At 38.9% G+C, this 25680-nt stretch overlaps 1 protein-coding gene across 23 annotated transcripts in view; it reads left to right on the top strand.

The window, feature by feature from the left end:
• Positions 1-25680, top strand: part of PLEKHA5 (pleckstrin homology domain containing A5) — a 210271-nt gene that overhangs the window by 22859 nt on the left and 161732 nt on the right. The window contains exon 4 of one of the 23 annotated variants that reach the window (XM_039332925.1): positions 11791-12363. The exons of the other annotated variants lie outside the window; for them this stretch is intronic. Within the exon in view, the coding sequence (XP_039188859.1) occupies positions 11791-11896 (106 nt within the window). The 3' untranslated portion in view covers positions 11897-12363. Of the gene's footprint in view, positions 1-11790; positions 12364-25680 lie in introns of those variants that run through there. 23 annotated transcript variants of the gene reach the window in all.

The following is a 25680-nucleotide window of genomic DNA, read 5'->3' as shown; positions in this document are numbered from 1 at the left end:
AGCTTGAGCCAATGAAATTCAAATTCCTGGCAGTGAGTAATGAGTTAGCCTGCAATACTGCATTCTAACCACTACACCACCACTGCTCCTAGTCATGTGAGATGTGTGTGTGTGTGTGTGTGTGTGTATAGAGGGGGAAATCAGAGCTGGGAGAGTGGTTGATTTGTGTATGTATAGTTGTGTGGGATTTGCGTGTGTGTGTGGGGGGGGAAACAGTTGGGAGAATGGTTGTTCTCCAGCATGACGAGTGGAGAATCCACCAGTGGGTTAACTTCGTCTTCTCCCCTTAGACTAGTCGTCCAATTTTACACCGCCTCTCCTCCTGGGACCTCCCTTCCCCAGTCTCCACTAGTCTTGAGCCCGATTAGACTGAATTCTTGACTCCCGAAGTGATTCTTCTTTAAGGTTGTATGTTTCTGATATATTGGTCAATCCGAGAGGGGGAGGAACTGCAAAGAACGAACGGCTGTTCGTTTGAGCCCTTTCTGCTGCCGGATCGCAGATCAACCACGAGGCTGGCCTGAGCCCAGCTGTTCGCTGGACAAATAAGGAACCGGATGCCATTTTCAGTCACCAAGCGTGACCCTGAACAAAGAGAGAGACAATCTCCTCCCCCCCCCCCAAACCATCCTCCCACAGGGCTAGCCAGGATAGCTAAAGCAAATTCGGAATCCATTAGCACAGCTGATCAGTGGGCAATTTAAACCTCCTGCAGATCATACGGAAGCCAGCGAGCCGCATGGGAATAATAGGACACGCGCGAACCCAACTGATCTGCAGGCGTCCCTTTTAAACATTCTGGTGAGCTGCAGAGGAATATCATAGCTCTTACCCTAAATCAGCTAAAGTTCAGAAGCAACCTAGTGAACTACACTTGTTTATTTGTTGAGGGTGCTATGATGATGTTTGGGATGATGTTCTTTGACCTGCGGGAGGTCTGGCATAAGGGGGCAAAACATGCTGTGGGGGAATGTCCTATTAGTGTATTATATCAATGCCATGTTTCAGTCCCTTGGGGTTTACCTCCATGCCTGGTCAGCAGACCTTCAGGAGTCCTGGCTTTTGGCAATTACTCTTGAACATCAAGACAAGCCATAATGAGGTTTCTAATTATTCTAATTATTATTCATGATCTAATTATCGGTGTGAGGCTGGCAATTCCAAAACTTGGACAGATATGGAGGGGGAGTTTCCCTCTTAGAAAAGTGTTTATTTGGGTTTTGGGTACAGAACCATCTGAGATTCCAGGTCAGGCATGTTAAAATAGCAATGGTAATCCAGGATACTCTCATGGCTTTCAGAGTTGCTGCACCGCAGATAACTGAATGTGACATCCTGTTTGTAAATTTGGACTCAAGGGATCAGTTGGAAATGTTGGTGCTGTACCAGCCTCCCTGCTTCATGATAGCTTTCCTACCTGAGTTGTTCAATTCTGTGGTCAGATTGGCAGTGAAATTCCCCTGGTTTATAGTTTGGGGGGGGGCTTCTGGGTGCAGATTTGCATGAAGCTTGGGAGTTCATGGCCAACATGGACCTGACACAGATCATGAGTGGCCTGACACACAGCAGTGATCATATGTTGGATCTGATGAGTTTGATCCTTGACTCTGTTAATTCTGAGGAAATGGACAGTGAGCTTGTGACTGTGAGCTTAGCAACTATATATTTAGACCCGTGTCTCTGCTGGTTAGCCAAGGTTTCCTGAGAAATAACTGTGGCTGTTCCAAATGGAATCCTTGAGAGGGTGGTGATCTTCTCTTTCCTGGACCTGTCACTTTTTGGGGAAATTTACAATAAAAGAAAGTGGTAGGTATGTAGGGGTAATGTCAGCCAGCTGAGACTACTGAAAGCCCTGGGTCTCTAACTCAGCCTCAGCACCACCCCTGAGGAGTGCCTCTAGTGCAGGGCGCCCAAAAGGCAGAGATATGAGGGGGATATAGGTGGGTTGGTGAAGCAGTAGGTGTGAACTTAAATGGACTCCAGAAGATGGTAGAGGACAGGAAGACCTGGAGGAACGTTGTCCATGGGGTCACGATGGGTTGGACACGACTTCGCAATTAACAACAACAACAACAATAGGTGGGTTGGGGGAGCTGAAGATGACACAGACCATTATCTTACCAAGACCCGGGACTGGGAGGGACCAAGACAGGAATGACTTGGATCAGGGCGAATCCTAACTTAACAACTGATGGGATTTGGTTACCAATGGCAATTGGGGATTGCTGTTATGAGCAATGCCGTCATGCGATACCGAATTTTATAACTGCATTGCTTAGTGATGAAAAGTCTGGTCCCAGTGATAATTTTGACTGAAATCAAAATACGATCTTCTGCCTTGTGATTTTGGGTGGTCTAGCCTTCTCTAATGAGAGATTGGTCCTGGTAATTAATAATATTTCAGCACCTCTCAATGCATCTTGCATAAATTTCAGACTTTTTAATTAAGCATGTTTCATTGTGACCTTAAAAAGAATTTTAACTAGAACTAGTTAATTTTATGTCTAGTGTATAATAAAAAAAAAATCCTGGCATTTTGTTTAATAAGTAACTGCATACATGCCTAGTAAGTTCTTTGAGCAGCTTCACTAGATTGTTTCTGATTTATAACCCCTCCCCCTTTTTTTTGAAGTTTGACTGGTTATTTTTCAAATAATTCGGCTCTCCACAGTTGTTTAAAATTTGATCTTACAGTATGAGACAAAATATATTTGAGGAATATTGTTTTACTTTGATCCAAGATGTGCACATCTTTCATGCACTTGAGAAGAAATAAGACAAAGATGTTACTGAGAAACAAATCATCCATGTAGAACTCTTGAAAAATAGACTTTTGAGAACTAGGAGAAAAACAAGTAGTGTGAAGAACACAGACTTGCATATCTGAGCAAAGTTTATTGATGTCAGTTTTTAGAGCAATACTGAGTTTAGGTGTTTACGTCTTAGCACTACTGAATTGGCTTAAAAGTGTCATAAAATTGTTCTTCGGTTAGACAAGAACCTTTGGCCTGATATAGTTACCTTTATTCTTTATCTGCAGAAATATTTGCAGAAGTCACGAACACATTATAAACAGCATACAGCTACTATAAAGTCCACTCTGATTTTCAAATAAAACCAGTGTAACACATAGGATTTTTTTCCCCCTTTTGATAAGAAATGCAAGTAATCCATTAAAATAGCTGAGAAGCAATTATATAGATAGGTGTGGATATAGTGCTATTAAACTTACCTAGCCAACTTTTCTAAACCAAAGATTCCCCCCCCCCCTAAATTTTGGTATTTTCTAAAGAGCTATTCAAGGTTATAATTGAAAACCCTACTCATTTCTCAGTTGCTCAAAATTTATAATGTCAATTTCAGATGTTTTGTAATTGCCATCATTTCTTCTTGTCTTCACAAGACCCGAATTCCTAATGTAAATGAAGAAAATAAAATTGATTTGATCTTAGGTATTAAACATAAAGTGCTGAAATACATTTTACATTGCAAATTATCTTTCAAAGTTTTAATTGACAGGTGGAACTTGAAAGATTGGAAGGGTACCAGTAATCACAGCATAGGTGGCTAAGTCTTAAATTGAAGATTTTGAATAGTTGTGATGATTAATAATCTTACAATGTACTTCACAGGATTAGGAAAGATAATTCTTATATGCTAGCCATATTATTAAAGGTAATTACATTTTAGCTACCTCAATTCCCTTGCAGTTTAATCAGATCAAATACCTTACATTCAAAATTCTCTAGCCTGTTCCTCAACATTAGAAAATGTTAAGCTGAAGTAAAAGAGAAATTTATTTGAAATGTTCAAGTTTTTTTCTTTAAATATGAAGTCTGTTATCCAAGATCATAATAGTAATGAGAATAAATATTAGTTTGTTTTAACTGTTTAGTTATGTCCAACTCCTGGTGACTTTATAGGCAAGTGTTCTCCATGCTACCCTATCAAGCACAGCTTCTTGCAGTTGTTGGATGCTCAACTTTGTCTCAGCTTTGATGGTATCAAGCCTTACCCCTTCTTCTTTGTCCACTAACATTCCTTATTTATTTAATATTTAATATTCACACTTTATGAACACATATTACCAAACTGTAATTTTAGAATAGTCTTCTTCAACCTTGAGTGTCATCCATATATGTAGAATTCAGTGCCCAGAATGATCAACAATAACCATGCTAGTTAAGGAATTCTAGAATTGAAGTCCGTCCATCTATGTTGGGTAATATGGTTCTGGAAGATTTAACCTTGGCAAACACTTCTTTTTATAAGTTCTTCATAAAAAATAAAGGCATAAAAAACTGGAACCTTAATTTTATTCATGTGATACATTTTCATCAGGTGATGCCAGTTTGGCATTAGGCTACAAAGTGGGAGATGGTGAGTTCTAGTCTCACCTTAGCCATGAAAGCTAGCCAGGTGGCCTTGGGCCAGTCAGACCAACTCACCTCACAGGGTTATTATTGTGGGGGAAATTGAATGTGGGGAAAATTGGAGGAGGAAGATGTTTTGGATATATTCACTGCCTTGGGTTATTTGTAAAAATACTAAGGGTGGGATACAAATAAAAAAATAAAAATAAAATTTACTTGTTTTTAGTAATTAAACCTCATGAAATGGACAGCTTAATAAGATTGAAAACAATAAACTATATGCAATGTTTTAAGACAGATTGTCATGAAGAAAATCTAACTATATGGTCACTAAGATTCATAATAATAATAATAAAAAGTGAGAAGGGATCTTGGAGGTCATCGAGTCCAACCCCCTGCTCAGGCAGGAAACGCTATACCATTTCGGACAAATGGCTGTCCAGTCTTTTTTTAAAAACTTCCAGTGTTGGAGCATTCACCACTTCTGGAGGCAGGTTGTTCCACTGGTTAATTGTTCTAACTGTCAGGAAGTTTCTCCTTAGTTCTAGGTTGCTTCTCTCCTTGCTTAGTTTCCATCCGTTGCTTCTTGTCCTGCCTTCAGGTGCTTTGGAAAAGAGCTTGACTCCCTCTTCTTTGGGGCAGCCCCTGAGATATTGGAACACTGCTATCATGTCCCCCCTCGCCCTTCTCTTCATTAAACTAGACATACCCAATTCCAGCAACTTTTCCTCATATGCCGATAATCAGTTTTAAAATGTGCATTAGCAGAAGCATGTTCAAGCTCTTAGTCTGGTTCAGCATGTCAACATTTCCCACTCTGCCACACAGAATAGTACACTGAGAAATGGGGGAAAATGCACACCACAGTATTAAAGCATCAATACAACCACAACATTAATAATCATAACAATAAGAAAGGCTTGGGATGTATATTCTGAACAGGTTATATTATCTTTGCTAATTCAGATGTTAACAAATGGCAAACACAAATAATCCACTGCTGAGAACAAGGATTTTTTCTTCCAGTATTCTATAATACCTCCTTTCATCAATTATATTCCCCAAAAATCTATAACTTGATTGATAGTTTGCAGATACTGATTTTCAAATTTGAAAATACTTCCAAGAAAAGCATATGTACAGTATCTTGGATTTAGTGGTCCATTAAATTTTTATTATGTATTAATGTAATTAAACTAATTTCATAGACAATTTAAATTGACACAAATTATGTTCATTTACATGAATTGTCTGGAGTGATTTGGATATAATGAACTTTGTTATTTTGAAGCGGTGTTCACTAAAGCAAGGCCCATTAAAATGAAGTTTCACTGCATTAAAGATCCTGTTGATGTCAGTCCAAAATGGAATAATAAATACAGGAAGATCAAACCATGTAGGTTAATGGATGTTTCAGCTCTTAAGTTTCATCTCCAGAAGTAGAGTGATTGTAACCAGCACTTATTAAACTTTGAGAGATCCAGTATACACAAAATAAATGTCTTTATTGTACAAGTTGTTGTCGCTTAATATCCGGTCACTTAGAAACCATTCAAAGTTATAATATACCTCCCCAGAATTACTTATCACCTGATTCCAGAGTTCTGACATCTGCACATACAGTATATACCTTGTTATCATGTGATTGCATTTTGTGCACTTGGCAGTTAGCTTGCTTTTATAGCTGTTTGCAGCATCCTGTGGTCATGTGACTGTGATTTTTCAGATTACTTCTGATTTCTGGCAAAAAAAACCACCCATCGAAGGAAACAAGTTCATTTAATAATGGTGGAGTTTGCTTAACAACTGCCCCCCAAAAATATAGCACTAGTGAATATTTCCATTATTCTAGCACTTGATCCTTAAAAACATAGGTTAAATAATATTATTAAACTTATTTTACTGGCTTATTAAAGTTTGAAATATACACAATGCTAATGCTTATGCTGTTCATCATAAAAACAGGCTCATTGTGCCTTTTTCAGTATTACACACCTAAACAGGTGGGAACAACTGTTGGTAGCAAAGATAGATTTAAAGCAGATAGTCATATTTGCACTCTTTCGTTAGATGCACAAGTTAAGGAATAGGAAAAAAAGGTTAGGCATTTAATTAGCATTGAAAATAAAGATGAGATTTTGTATAACAATATAAAGTGTTAAATATAGGATGAAGTTCATCAAGGTTGCTGAAATTACAACAGTCACACAAGCAAACCAGAATAGTAAAGCTGAGGAGTATAAATTCTCTTGTGACAGTCTTTTATTTGTATTTATCTTTTCCCCATAATTCCTGAACAGAATTTGAGGCAGATCCACTGGTCTGTCTTTCTTTTGACAATAACCTCCAGCCTTTCATCTGTAATAAAATGATAGATAGCTTTCTGGAATGTCAGTAAATCCAAACTGGAGACCAATCTAGAGTTTGTTTTAAGTAGGCAATTGTTCCTTTGGTATGTGAAAAAAACAACCTAAAAAGAAGGGTTCATTATGCCTGGTTAATGAGAGAATACCAGAGGCAGCTGTGCCTAACTAACTTGTCTGACTCACTTCACATTTAAGATTCATTTCCACACCTGTATATTCAGGCTATCATGTGTCTCATTTATGCATTTTCAATTTTCAAGCTGCCAAGCATTCAGGAAGGCGATATAAGGATTACTTGAGGCATTCAGTTCAGCTTAAGCTTTCTGCTGAAAAACATGTGCTTGAATGATAAAATTGGACCACTGGTTTTACCCAATCATTTGGCTGTTTAACAGAGGTATACTATATGTAGACCTGTATCTCTAATGAGGGAATGATAATCAGAAATCTATCAGATGCAGACTTTTCTTGCATAGAAATATGCATTGGTTGGACATCTGTCTACTTAGTGATAGAGGAATTGTGTCATAAAAATAGCAAATCTTTTCAAAATTGGAAGAAAATTCAGAAGCTTAGACACCCACATTGTGGTTTCAGAGGTACAGAATCATGGCCTGTTTTGACATGTCCTGTGGTTTATTGGGTTTATTTAAAGCAGCTTTATACTATGCTGCCATCTGTGAGTACTATGAAAAATTAAGACTGTGTGGGTAGGTTTGCATAATTAAACCAGGGTGAACAGGAGCTGAGCAGTTTGTGGTTCAGCAAGTTTTAGGAAACTATTCTTGTAGTCAAATTAAGCCATATTATAGTTTACTGGCAGTAAGGAGAAAGACACAGCATGTCATAGGCTATGTTATGTTGTGCTAATATATTTACAAACGTTTTGTGAATGGAGTCTTCTATGTTTGCTTTGTGGTTAGGACATTGCACTGAGCAGAACAGTCTCCCAGCAGCTGTAGAGAACACTGTAAATGGAAACCGGATTAGACCCTTAGAAACCTTAGGGTTTAATATTTAACTACTGTAGTTCCATGTGTGTGTGAGGATGCTGCAATTGGAAAAAAATGATTCTGTAGTTAAGCTTAGTGATGTAAAATTCACCAAGTAGATATGCTTGTTTTCAGATTTGTAAATGGTCACTTGCTACAAGGAAGTAGTGGTCTAGAGTAGAAGTCCCCACCTTTTGGGCACCAGGGACCGGTTCCGTGGAGAGAGGTTTTTCCACGGACCAGAGGGTGCGTGGTTTTGTGTGCTGCCTGCATCCCACAGATAGGGCTTTGCTTGTTTGTGCGGACCAGTTGCTGGCGTGCCGCAGCCCGGTACTGGTCCACGGACCTGAGGTTGGGGACCTCTGGTCTAAAGACAAGTTTATTTCTCTCCTAGGGTGCAAAGAAAAAAAAATATCTGCTGTAAAATCCACATGGCATCAGAAAGGACATCCGGACAGTAAATGCTCAGCTCTATCCAGTTGCCTTGACTCTGTATCAAATTAAGAGATTACAGGATTGTAAAAAGGGAGTTCTGTCTGCAGTTAGTGATGGCAGGATGTGGAGAGTCTATCTATCTAACTAACATGATTCATTTGTTCCAATTTTTTTTAAAAGTATTTGTATAATTTAAAAAATTACAAGTACATATTTAATTTAGAAAGAAATTAACCTTCTTTAATCATTGTCAGTGCATGTGCTTGGTTGTTATATTTTACCCTTCACACACAGTAGCTTTCTCTTTAACAACTGAAATGATAGATTACTTATATTAATTGCTTAAAACAATATAAGTGATAGAGTATGCTTTGGGAAATTTAAGCATTATATTCACATTGATGCAACTGATTCCATTGAATTTATGTACATGGCAAATTAAAACATATACTGTAATTTGGGTATTTCCTAAGCATTTTTATTTTCTTTTTAAAAACCTGATTGCTTTTCTCTCCCAGCCCTCCTATTACATATGAGTTAGGATTAAAGAACCCATTGAGATAGGCTTCAGATTTATTTGCAGGTAGGGGATAATACATTCCAGGCAATTTTAGTTTACTTTTTTTAATGGATTCTTCCTCTTTCTCCCTCTCACACTCTACTTTGTTAATAAAGCAACTTCTGTAGATTTAAGTGCAGGTGACAAAAACCATCCTGTCTTCCATAACATCTGATAAGCGCTAGAGCAGAGATGTCCAACCCTGAAAACTTTTAAGACTTGTAAGCTTCAACTCCCAGAATTCCCCAGCCAGCATGGCTCACAGGCTTAAATTTGCCGTGGTTTGATATCCCTGCCCTAGTGGAATTGAGGAGAATAGAATTATAGCAATGCTTATATTTGGGTAACAAACCGTGCTGAGGCTTAACGTATTGAAACCTCTTGAGCAGAGATGAGGAGACGCTAAGTATCTCTTCCATTTCTCCAAATGGTTGTACAAGTACAGGTAGTCCTCAATTTACAACCACAATTGAGCCCAACATTTCTGTTGCTACGCGAGACATTTGTTAAGTGAGTTTTGCCCCATTTTACAACCTTTCTTGCCACAGTTGTTAAGTGAATCCCTGCAGTTGTTAAATTAGTAACAGGGTTGTTAAGTGAATCTGGCTGCCCCATTGATTTTTGCTTGTCCAAAGATTGCAAAAGGTGATCACATGGCCCCAGGAATACTGCAACCGACATAAATATGAGTCAGTTGCCAAGCTTGGATCACATGACCACGTGGATGCTACAATGGTCGTAAATGTGAAAAATGATCATAAGTCACTTTTTCCAGCACCGTTGTAACTTTGAACGGTCACTAAATGAACTGTTGTAAGTCAAGGACTACCTGTAGTCAGGGCTGGTCAGAGGCTGTCAATAATTGTTCTGATCAGACAGGAGTAGCTCCTTTTGGCGAGTGAATTTGAGATTGCCTGATCATGGGAAGGGAATTCCACTCTCATCATGATGTACCAGCTCATTGTATGCATTGAAGGGAGTTTGCAAAGATTGCTCCCATTAGTTGTTTCTGGGAATATGGCTTAGAATAGGGGTGTTGATACAGGAGGAAAGAGCTGGATGATCCTATGTGGATTCAGAAGCCGTGCAGAATAAGGGCAAGATTATTACATGAAGTATAGTCAAGGCCATGGTTTTCCCAGTTGCAATGTATGGCTGTGAAAGTTGGACCATAAGAAAGGCTGAGCGCCAAAGAATTGAGGCCTTTGAATTATGGTGCTGGAGAAGACTCCTGCGAGTTCCTTGGACTGCAAGGCATTCAAACCGGTCAATCTTAGAAGAGATCAACCCCGACTGCTCTTTAGAAGGCCAGATCCTGAAGTTGAAACTCAAATACTTTGGCCACCTAATGAGAAGGAAGGACTCACTGGAGAAGAGCCTAATGCTGGGAAAGATTGAGGGCAATAGAAGAAGGGGACGACAGAGGATGAGGTGGCTGGAGGGAATCACTGAAGCAGTAGAAGTGAGCTTAAATGGTCTCCAGAAGATGGTAGAGGACAGGAAGGTCTGGAGGAACGTTGTCCATGGGGTCGCGATGGGTCAGACTAACAACTAACAACAACAAATTACATGAAGAGATAAACACCAGGGAATATGAGGTGTATAGGCTTGGTGGCCTAGTGGTGAAGGCACTTGCCACCCACTCAGAAAGTTGAGAATTCAGTCCTAGGTAGCAGCAGATATTTCTCTCCTAGGCTGCAAAGAAAGAATATTTGCTGCAAATTCTGCATAGAGTCAGGAAAGGCATCCAGCCAGTAAATGCTCAGCTCCATCTAGTTCAGTGGTTCTCAACCTTTTTAATGCCGCGACCCCCAACCGGTCGTAAGTTGAGGATTACTCAACCGGTCGTAAGTCGAGAACTACTCAACTAGTGCAGCACCGTTTGCAGAATGGGACTTTTGGCGGGCTCAGCAGGGCAGAGACAGCCTGGACAATTCCTATTGGCTTTTGAAAGCCAATAGAATTAGACTCTATTCAAGAGAGTCTATTCTATTGGCTTTCAAAAGCCAATAGAATAAAAGGGAGTAGCACAGCTAAGGGAAAGGAGAAAAAAATGGCGGACTGCGTTGTTTGGCGACCCCCGTGAAATGGTCATTCGACCCGAAATGGGGTCCCGACCCACAGGTTGAGAACCACTGATCTAGTTGCCCAAACTCTACCTGGAACTAACAGATTACAGGGTCATAAAAAGGGAGTTTAGGCTAGACTGTTGGGAAACATTGAAGGCAAAAAGAGAAGGATGAGATGGTTAGAGAGTGTCATCAATGCAGTGAGCACGAGTTTGGGCAGATTCTAGAAGACAGTAGCGGACAAGGGGGGGCAGGCGTGGTGTGGTTCATGGGGTTGTGAAAAATTGGACATGACTTAGCAACTGAGCAACAACAACAGAGACTAGACTGGGAAATGGAAAATGCATCCTGGAAAGTAGCACTATTAAACTAGTTTTGATGCCAAGAAAAGGGCATGGCTATGTAATTTCCAAGAGGAGACTTTTCGAGTTGATTTTTTTTGGGTACAACCAATTACAAAATGTGAAGACTATAAATATGGTTGTTTACAACATAACATGAGATTTTTAGCGTTTAGTTTATGAGATATTCCTCCATATTTCTTCTTTTAAAAAGTGACTGCTCCATTCCTATTATTCTGAAGCACAAGGCCTGACACTAGTATGTTGTGTCAGACACATAGCTAAGGGAGTCACCTTATTTGCATTTCACAATTTAGGCTGCATAACTCTTAGAAGGGTCAAAGGTAGTTTTTTTTTCCTTTTGGAATTATTTATCTATTGCATAAATTGTATGATCCGGCAATTAACAGATTGGCATTAGGAGTCTGAGTCTGAAGATTTTGTGATAGGTATTTAATAACGTATACTGAGTATTAAAATATTTGTCAGACATACATTGCTTATGCACTAATTTCACATTCTTAAAATAGATAGAAGCCAACTTAGAAGGTGAAGGTTAATAATCCATTTTGATGATAATTCAATAAAAAGACATGATTTTCTTTGTTCTGTAACTGAATTTTCTTTCATGAGTATTTTCTTTTTTTCTCAGCAGCAGTTGTACCATAATTCATTTTATTGTGGATTTCTTTTGCAAGAGGCAGTATTTATTTTTAGAACTTTCCAAATTGGTTTCAGAGAAAGAGAAGGTGAGAATATAAACCCCTTTGATTTAATTATTGAGATGTACAATAAATGCATATTGTATTTACACATCTGAGCACTTTAATTATTTTAAATGCAAGGATAAGAGCAAAATAATATAGATAGAATACAATTTGATATTATTTCAGTACAAGTTATGGTTGATGGATGGACGTGCACACTTCTAAAATAATTTGCACTTGTATTATTCATCTGCACGTCTTTTTTTCAGGTTTCTCCCTGAGCAGCAAAAAAGGTGCTGCTGCTTTAAGAGTTACCTTAGCTTTAATTAACCAACTCTTTAAAGTAGCGGCATCTCCCCCTCCCCCCCCTTGTGGTTGATTTGTTTGTGTATTTTGCAAAGCAGATGGGGAGGCTCTTTAGGACAAGGCTTTTCAACCTTTTCACCCATTGTACCACTTTTAGGATATGGCAACATCTGAGTACCACCAGTCGCCTAGCAAGATGTCAAAAACTTGATGGACCCCCCCCAAAGAAAAAAAGTGATAAAGTACAAGTAGTCCTCGACTTACAACAGTTCGCCTAGTGACTGTTCAAAGTTACAATGGCACTGAAAAAAGTGCCGCCCAAGCCACAGCCAAGCAAGACGCCTGCCTGCCTGGCCGCGCTGTTCCTCCTGTCCGAGGTTTTCACTGTTGTGAGCATTTCTGTTGAAGATTGGCAGTGACGGTAGGGTCGGGGGTGTTTGGTTTTTATTCCCCCCATCTGCTGGGTGGTTGCAGCAGGTTTTGGTCACTTCACATGACCCTGGGACACTGTGACCATCATAAATATGAATCAGTTGCCAAGCATCTGAATGTAAATCACAAGAGTGTGGAGATGCTGCAACATTCCAGCTGATTGGCGCTTCTTCTGGGCTCAGCAGAAGCGTCAGGATCAGTGCTGTTTTCCAGCTGATAGGTGCTTCTTTGGGGCTCAGCAGAAGCATCAGGATCAGTACCGAGCTCCAGCTGGAGCCTGGCGCTGATCCTGGTGCTTCCACTGAGCCCTGACAGCCCCGAAGAAGCGCCGATCAGCTGGAAAGCAGCACTGATCCTGGCGCTTCCGCTAAGCCCAGACAGCCCTGCAGCTCCAGCTGTGTCTCATTCAGACTTGTGCAGTGCTGCCACCGGTTCAGCTCATTCCCCTCCCCCACTACCACTTTTCTAGGATGGTCACATACCACCTGCGAGGTGCCAATGTACCACAGGTGGTACCCGTACCACTGGTTGAAAAGCCCTGCTTTAGGATACAGAGGAGTTTTTCCCTCCTAGGGAAAAAAATAAAATATAAATTTTATTTGACAATAAAATCACCATCTTTTTTTTAAAAAAAAAGCCTGTAGCAATAGTAACCTGAAAGTGAAATTTGGGTGTTGAGATGTGCTATATGACAAGATTCCATAATTTGGGAATGAATTTAGAAGATGTATTGTGAAGCTTACATTGAGAAATAGAACCGAACTGATTTTTAATGTGTAAATTTGTATTAATAATGTAATAACAAAATACTCTGGTGATTATTCAGTATAAAAGCCTGTATAAACAAACAAAAGAAACTGGAAAAAGAGATAAAAGATTAAAATACAGATGAATAAAAAGGGATTTACAAATGTTAGAGAGCTTTTAATTTTCCAATATTTCACCAGTTAATTTATCAGGTAATTAGTAATCGTAAGTATTATTTTAAAAAACAATAAATTGCTTTTAAGCTTTAAACAAAGCATGAATATCAGCAACAATGAGCAAAACAATATACATCACCAACTGAGATTATACAATGCAATAATTTTTATCCGTATTTGTAAAAGTATGTTCTGACTGAAAAATCCTTCAAAATTGAAGTACAAACTCTTAACCATGGAAAAACTTTAATACTGGATGTGGTACAAATCCATGTGTAAAATTGTAATCCAGGATGATTTTCAATTTAAATTAAATTCTGTATTGGATTTATTTTTAAAACATGAAGATATTCTAGAGATGATTAGCTATTCTTCCAATTGGCAATCAAAATTGAATTGAAAAATAGTTAATTGAGATATATGTGCTATAAAAGCACTTATTTATCAAGAGTTATTTATTAAGAGTTATTTATCACTTATTTATCAAGACTTATCAGCCTGACCTCAAACCCTGGGAAGATTCTGGAAAAGATAAACAACGAATCAATGAACACCTAGAGGCAAACAAAGTCATTACTGAGAGCCAACATAGGTTTGTCAAAAACAGATCATGCCAGACAAATCTTATTGCATTCTTTGACCAAGTGACAAAATTAGTGGATCAGAGGAATGCTGTGGATATAATTTACTTGGACTTCAGTAAGGCATTTGATAAAGTAGATCACAACCTACTACTTGATAAGATAGAAAAATGTGGGTTAGACAGCATCACCACCAGATGGATCCGTAGCTGGCTGACCGGCCGTACTCAGCGTGTGGTCCTCAATGGAACCGCATCTACATGGAGGGAAGTGTGTAGTGGGGTGCCCCAAGGCTCTGTTCTAGGCCCAGAGCTCTTCAACATCTTCATCAACGATTTGGACGAAGGGATAGATGGGGAAATCATCAAATTTGCAGACGACACCAAGCTGGCAGGAATAGCCAACACTCCAGAAGACAGGCTTAGGATACAGGAGGATCTGGACAGACTGAACACTGGGCGCTATCTAACAAAATGAAATTCAATGGTGAAAAAAGTAAGGTTCTACATTTAGGCAAGAAAAACCAAATGTACAGGTATAGTATAGGGGGTACCTTGCTCAATAGTAGTAATTGTGAGAGGGACCTCGGAATCCTAGTGGACAATCACTTAAATATGAGCCAGCCGTGTGCTGCAGCTGCCAAAAAGGCCAACACAGTGCTGGGCTGCATGAACAGAGGGATAGAATCAAGATCACGTAAAGTATTAATACCACTTTACAATGCCTTGGTAAGGCCACACTTGGAATACTGCATCGAGTTTTGGTCATCACGATGTAAAAAAGATGTTGAGACTTTAGAAAGAGTACAGAGAAGAGCAACAAAGATGATTAGGGGACTGGAGGCTAAAGCATATAAGGAACGGCTGCTGGAATTGGGTATGTCTAGTTTAATGAAGAGAAGGACAAGGGGGGACATGATAGCAGTGTTCCAATATCTCAGGGGCTGCCTCAAAGAAGAAGGAGTCAAGCTATTCTCCAAAGCTCCTGAAGGCAGGACAAGAAGCAACGGATGGAAGCTAATCAAGGAGAGAAGCAGCCTAGAACTAAGAAGAAACTTCCAGACAGTACAATTAACCAGTGGAACAATCTGCCTCCAGAAGTGGTGAATGCTCCAACACTGGAAGTTTTTAAGAAGAGACTGGACGGCCATTTGTCTGAAATGATATAGGGTTTTCTGCCTGAGCAGGGGGGTTGGACTAGATGACCTCCAAGGTCCCTTCCAACTTTGTTATTATTATTGTTGTTGTTGTTGTTGTCCAGTTGAACTATCTTTACGTCACCCTGCAAATCAAGTCTTAGAAAAATAACTCAAATAGGTCATTTAAATGGATTTTCACCTCCTGTCAACACCTTCTGCTCCCAGAGTGTGAAGTGGGAGTCAACTATTTTGAGATTTAAGCATTTGAACATATATCCACAGGTTCTTAATCTTGGATATTTTGGATTAATTTAGATTGCATTTGGTTTACTAGTGCCTGAATAGGAAAAAGCAGCTTACATTCCAAGTATTCAATTGCCCAGATGTCTTGCCTACTAATAGTGGGGGGGGGGGTGCATTTTTTTAAATTAAAAGTTTGAAAATGCATGCCTCAATAAATTCTGAAGGCTGAATTATCCTTTTTGTACAAGTATTTTATCAGGTGTGTTGCTTTTCACATCAGTTCATAACAGCATTATAGGCAGACTTATGACCACAATTGAGCCCAAAATTTCTGTTGCTAAGTGAGACACTTAAGTTAATGAATTTTGCCCCATTTTACGACCTTTCTTGCCACAGTTGTTAAGTGAATCACTGCAGTGGTTAAGCTAGTAACCTGGTTGTTAAGTGAATGTGGCTTCCCCATTGACTTTGCTTGATAGAAGGTCACAAAAGGTGATCCCATGACCTTGGGCACAGCAACGGACATAAATATGAGTCAGTTGCAAGCATCTGAATTTTGATCATGTGACCACGGGGGATGCTGCAATGGTTGTAAGTGTGAAAGATGGTCATAAGTCACTTTTTTCAGTGCCGTTGTAATTTCAAACGGTCACTAAGTGAAGTGTTGTAAGTTGAGGACTACCAGTATTAAACATGGTTGATTCTATTGCCATTCCGTGATATTCTAGAGTGGGTTTTTCAAAATGAATACTGCAGATCTACCAAACCCACCGGTTCTGCAAGGCTTCGAACAGGTTCTTGTCTCTAGAAGAGAATTGTGCAAGGCACTAAATCTCAGTTCACTAAGAGGGAAAAAAAAATCTGCAAAGATCTAGTGGGGGAAAGAAAAGCTTCTATGGAACAATAATTTTTTTTCTGTTAGTCCCCAGTAGGAGTTTTTTCCCTTCTTAAATACTGAGATATAGTGGGGGGACATGTCAGCTGACATTCAAATGCCTTACCCCTCTTGATCAGGGTTTCCAGGATTATTTCTTTCAAAGATGATGATAATAATAATAATGATGATGGTGATGATAATAATAATAATAACAACAACAACAACAATATAAAGTTGGAAGGGACCTTGGAGGTCATCTAGTCCAACCCCCTGCTCAGGCAGGAAACCCTATATCATTTCGGACAAATGGCTGTCCAGTCTCTTCTTAAAAACTTCCAGTGTTGGAGCATTCACCACTTCTGAAGGCAAGCTGTTCCACTGATTAATTGTTCTCACTGTCAGGAAGTTTCTCCTTAGTTCTAGGTTGCTTCTCTCCTTGATTAGTTTCCACCCGTTGCTTCTTGTCCTGCCTTCAGGCGCTTTGGAAAATAGCTTGACTCCCTCTTCTTTGGGGCAGCCCCTGAGATATTGGAACACTGCTATTATGTCCCCCCTCATCCTTCTTTTCATTAAACTAGACATACCCAATTCCAGCAACCGTTCCTCATATGTTTTAACCTCCAGTCCCCTAATCATCTTTGTTGCTCTTCTCTGTACTCTTTCTAGAGTCTCAGCATCTTTTTTACACCGTGGTGACCAAAACTGGATGCAGTATTCCAAGTGTGGCCTTACCACAACATAAGAAACATTGAAAACTCCTGTTGTACGTCCAACAAAAACAAAAAGGAAGCTGCATTTCCACTTTTCTAGGAACACTAGTGGGACATTTTTAAGTGCTGGCTTTCTTTCCCATGTGAAATTTTATCTTTTGGTACATTTATAGTACAGTTCCTAAATGCTGAAGCTATGGATGTTCAGCAAGCAAGAACACTGGTGAGAAATAGGAAATAGAGGGGGAAAAAAATCCAGTTTCCTGTTTTGAGCTTGAAATGCTGCTGGAATTGTCAGATCAGCTTGTTTGGAGTTCAAAATACCTTTTTCAAACTCAGAATGGGGCATTTTGAGCTTAAAGCATTTGGAATTCTAAATGTTTTAAGTAACCCTGACTGGAACATCTGCTACAGATGTTTTTATTTCAGGTTGTAGCCTGCCCAGGCCTGAAAATACACATAAGAAATACAGAGAGGCCTGTTGATTTATTGTTGGTATTTCAATTGTTATAGCAGTTACCAATAGTATCTCAGCTGATTCCCTGGTACTATAGTTGGTCCTTACCATATTAAATACATTTCCATTAAATCCCAGCCTGGAGGTAGGGTGGGGAATCCAAGTCTAAGAAGGGATAGTGGAGGATCATGTTACTTTACAAAACTAAACATTAGTGTTGATTAGTGTAGGTGTAATGTTTTTAGCAATAAGCAAAATTCTGTATCTTCAAAGCCTTGCCAGTAACTGGGCAAGATTTCTATTATCCTTGAATTAAAACTGAATAGATTCTGCTCTTAAATATTAAGTTGTTGTACACAGAGAGGACTTTGAAAAGCTACCCCTGCTTTATGACCTTGCATTTCTCTAAAAAAAAAAACCCCATTGTGCAAGCACAGTTTCTGAAATCTGGGGGAAGGAATTGTTGAGGCTTGCTTTGACACAGGTGGCCCAGCCAGTTGCAGCTTTTAAAAGTACTGCCTTCTGCTCATTTTACTTTGAATAGATTTTAAAACAATTTTTTAAAAACAGCATTTTTATGCTTCTGCTTCACGAGTACTTTAGTATCCCAAAATAGAAAACACATGCTAAGTAAGACTGAGAATGAATTAACAATGAAGAAAGCAGAAATGCCTAAGAGCTAAAAAGCAGCATTTTTTAAATTGAAACTGAGAAATTGCCATTTTTTTAAAACGACAGCAACAACATAGGCATCAGGTGTGCCTATCTTTCTGGAGAGGCACTGCACTATCATTGAAAACTGTTCCCTAAAAACTAATTGCATTATCTTCTTTACTCAGGTACTCAGGGATGATCTCTGAATATAATTTTATGGACTGAGCAAGTTATGAAGCAAGTTATGAAGCAAGTTATAAATTATCTTTTAAATAATTTTGGTTGTTTGGTACTTTAAAGTTAATAGGATTCTGAAGAGTGCCCCAAAAGCACTGGAAGCAAGTGATACTGGTATATAATCATATTCCACTGCTTTTATTAGCAGTCTTGATATCCAATTTCAGACAGAGATAAGTATCTGGCCATTTTATAAGATAACACCATGAGTAACATTGAAGTAATCCAAATGAGGGATTACCAAAGGATGCTTATTTACACGTATCCAGACAGAATTATAATGTGTATATAAATTTAAATTGATAAAAGATAATCCCAAACTATCTCTGCTTCCAGTGACAAACTGAATTTAGATGATCATTTCACTGAGCAGCCAAACCATATTTTGAACAGAATATCTAATTTTGGGGGGGGGGTCGAGTTTCAATTTATCAACCTTCATCTGGTTTATTACTTCACCTGGCACTGATTTAGAATGCCATTGGCTCTGTTCAATCATTCTTTATCTAGAGCACCTAATAATGAGCCAAGGTGGCGCAGCAGTTAGAGTGCAGTACTGCAGGCCACTTTAGCTGACTGTGTTCAGCAGGTCAGCGGTTCGAATCTCACCGGCTCAAGGTTGACTCAGCCTTCCATCCTTCCGGGGTAGGTAAAATGAGGACCCAGATTGTTGGGGGCAATGTGTGTATATATATATACACATATACATTGCTTAGTGGTGTATACCGCTTAGAGAGTGCTTGCACTTAAAGCGGTATATAAGTCAAATAAATAAATAAATAAATAATGTCAGTTGTTACAAATCCATTGAGTGCAAACAACTGTAGCAGTGAACATTCACGTGAGTTGGGCTTCCATGAGAGCCTGTTGTTGTGTTGTTGTTTTGAACATAGAAGTGTTTGCAATAGAGGACACCATGTGAGTGATATGGGTGGGGATGTTCTCAGTAAGGAACATCAAATGCTCTCCTTGGGTTAAAGAAACATACCATCAGCACTGAAATTACCCTAGCCATCTGTAGATAATCTGCCCAAGCCAACTTCTGTAGATGTTGGTAAGAGCATAAAAACTAAAATAATTTGTGTGAAGACCATACCAAGAATCCCAAGTAATAGAGCAGCCATCCTGTAGAAGTGGGATTACCACAACATCAGATGTTACACATTTAATCCAGCAGATTGTCCATAAACTAACGAGGTGATCTGCAGAAAAGAATCTACTGGGTTACAGTTCTTCCAACTCACTCTTCATCTCTGGCAGGTTTCTAATCTGAAATCTGAGTGAAGTACAGTAGTTCTAAAAATTCAGCTTCATCTCTGAATGTCTGCAGTTGGCTGGTAACCTAATCAAACTTCTTGCCCACAAAAAGATATACCGTAAATGCCGGCGTACAAGGCGACCCGGCGTATAAAACGACCCCCGTCTTTATAGCCGGGCTGCATTCCTAGAACGTCGTCTTATACGCCGGAAACTACCAGTATTTCCGGCGTATAAGACGACTCGGCGTATAAGACGACCCCCGTCTTTGGCGCCGATTTCAGCGCTCGCAGAAGTCGTCTTATACGCCGGCATTTATGGTAATATTCAAATTTTTAAGGCAGTTTTTGCCATTTTGGTTACATGACTGTTTTTGTTTTTAATGTTCTAACAGGTGAATTTTACATAACATTGTCTCATCTAATATTTTATCTCAGAATTTCCATTGTTCATTTCTTGTTGGTTTTCAGCTGTTCTTCATTTTATATATACTTGGGCAAAATACTATAATCAGTGCAAATAAGTGTAACTTTCTGTGAAGTTTAGTTAAGTCTAAAAGCTCTGAACCCATGAATTTTACTGTTTTAAATCTGAATCTTTATATGGTACTATAAAGCACGATTATTTTGCATTACTTGGGGGCAGTTTTCATAATTGTTTTTGTTATGTATATTTCAGCTTCAATAAAATTTCAATAATATAATATATAAAAGTGATAAATATTATCACTTTATTTTTAAAAAGTTGCACACATTTATACAGGCAATAGCAGCATCTGTAAACTATAAAAAATTAATCCAATAGTAATTTGGAAAATAATTTCAAGAATGCTGAAATTTTAATGAGACTTATTAATCTGCTGTCAGCCACTTAAGGATTTTGCAGTTTCACAGTAGTGAACCTTTATTTTCTGAAAACTTTAGCTCCTTCTGTGTTCTAGCAAGAGCACAGCAGAAACACAACTGTTGTATGGTTTTGTGCAGTGCCTTAACAGTTTGTGGTGCTTAATTTACAGATTTGTTCTCAATCCGAAGTGTGAGCTCCTATTTCATTCGGTTACCAACCTCAACTGATTTGAAAAGAATTATATCTGCTGAATAAAAATATCTTTAAAAATTTGAACAAATGAAAATATTTTGTTGTCATTTCCATATGTTCTTTTTAAGAAAGGACAATCCAGCAGCTTCTTTGGAGGTGGGCAAATACTTTCTGTATCTAAATTCTGTTGTAAATGAGTTTTAATAAAAGGGTTAAATCATAATACAGTACTATCAGATGAGACTTAAAAGGGTGCTTTTATAATAGTGGATACTACACTATTGCCAGTAGTCATAATAATGATCTACTTCAGAAATCGTTATCTATGGTGATCTTAATATATGTACTTATCTTCTGTAGTTCACTTCATAATGTGGGATATTAGCTTTCATAATTAATAAATTGACGGGCCTTGCAGAGCACATTTTTGATTGTTGAGTACAAAGAATATCTTAGCCCTGCTATTCCTCCCCTGTCCCTCCTCCAGATGCCTTTCAGCTTGAGATCCCAGATGTAGAATAGACTATTTTTCACATCTGTTTTAGAGGTTGTACAATTCGATGCTTCTGTCACCCAGTTCTTATTCTGAAAGGCATGTGTAGAGCTGTACATTAAAATTCAGATACCGCTAGAATTTCTTAAAAGCATGATTCTGAAAATAAAAAGGACTGTGTTTTGAAGACTTTGACAAAATTGCCATACTCTTGGGAAGAGATTATCTGATATTGATTGGACCAAGTAATAAAATCCTCGTTTATTCAAAGTACATAAAAGCTGTGTTTGAGTAGCAGGAGAATAAATTGCTCTAATTAGTTTTGCTGGTGGGTCTATTATTGGATACTGCAGATCCACCTGCTTCCTATTTTGTTTCATTTTCCTGAGGACTTCTTGATCACAGACATATAATTCTTTTTTCCGTTGCTTTGAAGAAAATTTGCTGAAGCAAAGTTTTAACAATCTTTCGGTAGAAGCAATTTAATCTTCCAGGGTCTTTGCTTGTATGATTTTGTGTTTCTAGGCCATGATGAATTTTTTATTTACTAGAGTTGATAACTGTATTTATACAGTTGACTTAAGCCTGATTTATATATAACCTCAGAGACTTATTCCAGCAAAAAGGAAAGGATAACAAAATCTAATGAGAATCAAAAAGTTGTATTCTTGCTTCAGAAGCATGTATTTCTATTAGCTGTTTGTATCTGTCACCTAAGTAACACATTTAGGGTTTGGGAGATAATTTAAAGTTAATGGGCAGTTCTTTATTAATACAACATAAACTAAGTGCAGCTAAATAGTAACTACTTGAGATACTATGGCAATTGGGACTGGAATTTTGGCTGCTAAGCAATGTGGTTGCAAACATGATGACAATCCCAGCAGTGCTGGTTGCCGATGTAACCCAGAGACCATATGGAATGTGACCAGAGCCCTAGGCAAGTAGGTTGGCGGTGAGAATTGTGAATGTGATGACTCCCCCAGATACCTCTCCAGATGTCAATTCGGAGGAGGACGAACCAGTCCCAGGCACATCAGGAGGGGGAGTTGGTCAATGGCTCCAAGCCGCTGGCTAAGAGTGATTTGACTGAAGCACAGCTGCAGCAGGATAGCCCTGAGACTTCAAGTGGGGAAAGCTGGTTAGTGATGAGGAGGCGAAGCTACCTTCTGCACCTGATCCGAGAAGACGTAGGGCAGAGAAAAGACAGGAGCAGTAAAGGTCAGCCTGGTTACTTGTGAAGAGACAACCTCGTCCTTCTTTATGGACTATGCCAGAAGCTGACTAGCACAGCAGACAGATGGAGGCAGTGCTGGGAACATGTTCATTTCCTAACTGTGTCTTTCCTGGATGTTGTGATTCCTGCCTTGCTTTGGATTGTGCCTTGTGACCCCTGGATCTTTCTTGCCTCGTGAATCCTCTTATGTTATGGGTTTAAGTTTGCTTGGTGGATTTGTCTTGTTTGGGAAACTTTCAAGTGCCTTGTGGATTCATTGGCCATTGCTCTGTGATCTGCTTTTGGCTGGACATAATTGGGGCAGTTCTGGGTTCTTTTGGTGAAGTGAATTGCTGGGGAATATTAATAAACCCACTAAGCCAGACATGTTAAACCTGCGATGTCACGTGACGTCATGCAATGTATCAGGACGGTTTTACCATTGCCGGCACTGGGGTGGGCATGGCTTCCAGATGATGCGTCCGGCCCACAGGCGGGCAGTTTGACATCCCTGCACTAAGCCATCATCAAGTGTGTGTGCAAGTGAGCAGGACAGCACAATGAGTGCTGTAGGTAAGTATTATTCAGCACACCTGGATCAGTGAGGATCACCATTACACCTGGGCAGACGGGGAGGTGCTGTGAAGTACGAGATCCCAATACGCTAATCCAAAAAAGATGTGGCTTTTTAAAGAACTACTGACAGAGCAAGCCTGCTCACCTTGATCCAAATCATCTCTCCTGATTTGGATCTGCACAACCGTACTAAAAACCATCAACTTTTGCATCTTGAGCTTGCAACAATTCTGAGTCAGCATTCTCCTTCTCTTTCACGTTTCCTGGATTTTTCTGAATCTCTGCTGCTGACATATAAAGGAAAAAAATAACACCAACATTTGGTTTTATTTCATAAATAAAGTAATAGAATATGCAGTGCGGTATGAAAAAGTAAACAAGACCTAGTTCAATTCAGTTAAAATGTTTACTTTGAATTTTGTTTAAGTACGTCATTAAACGCCCAGGACTGATTTTGAGCCAATTTTTTGTTTGTATCCCACCTTTATTATTTTTACAAATAATTCAAGACGGGAAACATTTGCAACACACTTTCCTCCTATTTTCCCCACAACAACAACCCTGTGAAGTAAGTTGGGCTGAGAGAGAGTGACTGGCTCAAGGTCACTCAGCTGGCTTTCATGACTAAGGTGGGACTTGAACTCACAGACTTCTGGTTTCTAGCCTGGTACATTAACCACTAGAGCAAACTGTCCCTCTGTGACCAAACTGTGCTCTGTATAAGACTCACAAGCTTTGGTTCTGCTCATTACAATGAAGTTCTCATAGTGATTTCAAGGGACATCATAATAATTCAGAATAAATTTATGAAGACCTCTGTAAAAAAGTAATTGTCTCACATTTGGAAAAGGTTGCTAAATTATTTCTAAAGCTCTGGAAACCATTGGTCTGCAGAGATATTGACTTATAATGGAGAAGACTAAGGGCAAGAGTGAATCTTTCCAAGTGTGGAGATTGCTGTCAAAATCATTTCAAGAACAACTTGACTAGCATTAATGTTCATGACTACCATCAGAAGAGCACTGGGTAAGAATTCAATTTAATTGAGGAGTAGCAAGGCAGAAGCTATTATTCACTAAGAAGAATATTGAGGTTCATCTCCACCACCTGGAAGATCCATGTTTTTTGGGGAAACAAAAAAGATCCGTGTTTTTTTGCCACTTCTAATGGGAAGAGGCAAAGAAGATAGTTGTCAGTATGTGGAGTGAAAATTGAAGCTCCACTCTACAGTAAGGATCTCCTATTAGCTCTGATGCAAAACAAATATACAGGACAGGAAGCCATTGTCTGGATGGAATATGGCAAAACAGATGAGTTCCAGATCAGCAAAGGAGTGAAACTGTCTGGCGGTTTCAGAACTACACATTAAGTTCCAGTTAAGTTGATGTGTTGCTCAAGCCTCTATATAAGAATCTAGTCAATTAAAGATCAGAACTAAATTGGTGCTACATAAGAATTAACAGAATTCAAGAGAAATTGAATTTAACCATTGTGGGAAGTAATGACTCCAAGCTGATTCCTCTCTTGACTCCTCCCCCAGGCTTTGCCTGTCTTTCTCTGACAGAAACAATGCTGTACACTCCTTATTTATTCTGTCTATACAGTAGTTGAATATGCAAAGAATTCATTGAAATGTGGCTTCTGGAATACCAAACAAAGCAATAGCTATGATGCACAGCATAGTATTTAAGTTCTGCATAAGGGTATAAATTGGAAGGAAGATCTCAGTAAGAAATATTCTGAAAATGGATATCTCTCTCTATATCTTATTAGAATCATTAATGAAGTTAACCGGTAATGTTATAAAATGGAATTATTTTCAATCTGTTTTGAATGATTTTTTTTACCCCCTCTTGAATCCCGGATTCAAATGCTCTTCAAACTCTGGATGACAACCTAGTAAGAACTCAGAGCAATAATTGTGATGCAGACTGAGATTTCTGAGTATTTAAGAATCTCTTTATCTTCCTTATAAAAATACAAAATGGGATTTGAGTTTACATCCACTAGAACTCTATATTTTGTGATACCATAATGTGATCACACTGTTACCAACAACAATAATTTTTACATATGAAATGGAAGAGGAAATTGGATAGTAACATTAAACTCTTGACTGAGGTTAAATTCCCGATTTGCAGTCACAGCAAAAACAAACAAACAAAAAAAACCTGAAAAGCTGGTACACCCATCACAGATTAATTAAATATTCAAAGGAGAGCTGACTCTGCAATTCATGTGTTTCAACAGGCACGTTGCACTTTTTGTGAACAAGCACTTTGTTGGGTTGTACAACCTGTTATATGACTCTTAACCATTGAAGCTATTTATGCATTTATCTGACAACCAGACCCATGAATCGCACATAGTAGGAGATTGCCCAACCTCTGAAAGACCATAACTATAGTATAACAAAGAGCAGGTGTAACTTAGGTTTTTTTGTCTGCTTAAGTCTCGGATTTCCTGCACTCACCTGTCTAGTACTAAGAGGAAGCCCCCACTAATGTATCAACAGGCAAAAGCCCAACTCTTGTCCTTCCTTTTAAAACAAGGGATATTGTTCTCAAAGTATATTTGGCTTATGTTAGCTTTGTATGGATAGCAAAAGACCTGGGAGACCTCAGGGGACTGGTGCAACTTTGAGATGGTTCCAGTATAATTAGCACCTGCTTTTTGCTGAATAATTTTTATTATTTTGTT

This window comes from Crotalus tigris, unplaced genomic scaffold, assembly GCF_016545835.1.
Source record: "Crotalus tigris isolate CLP2741 ecotype Arizona unplaced genomic scaffold, ASM1654583v1 scf7180000024469.1203045, whole genome shotgun sequence".
In the NCBI taxonomy this organism is placed as follows: domain Eukaryota; kingdom Metazoa; phylum Chordata; class Lepidosauria; order Squamata; family Viperidae; genus Crotalus; species Crotalus tigris.
This window is presented reverse-complemented; position numbering and strand designations above follow the sequence as displayed.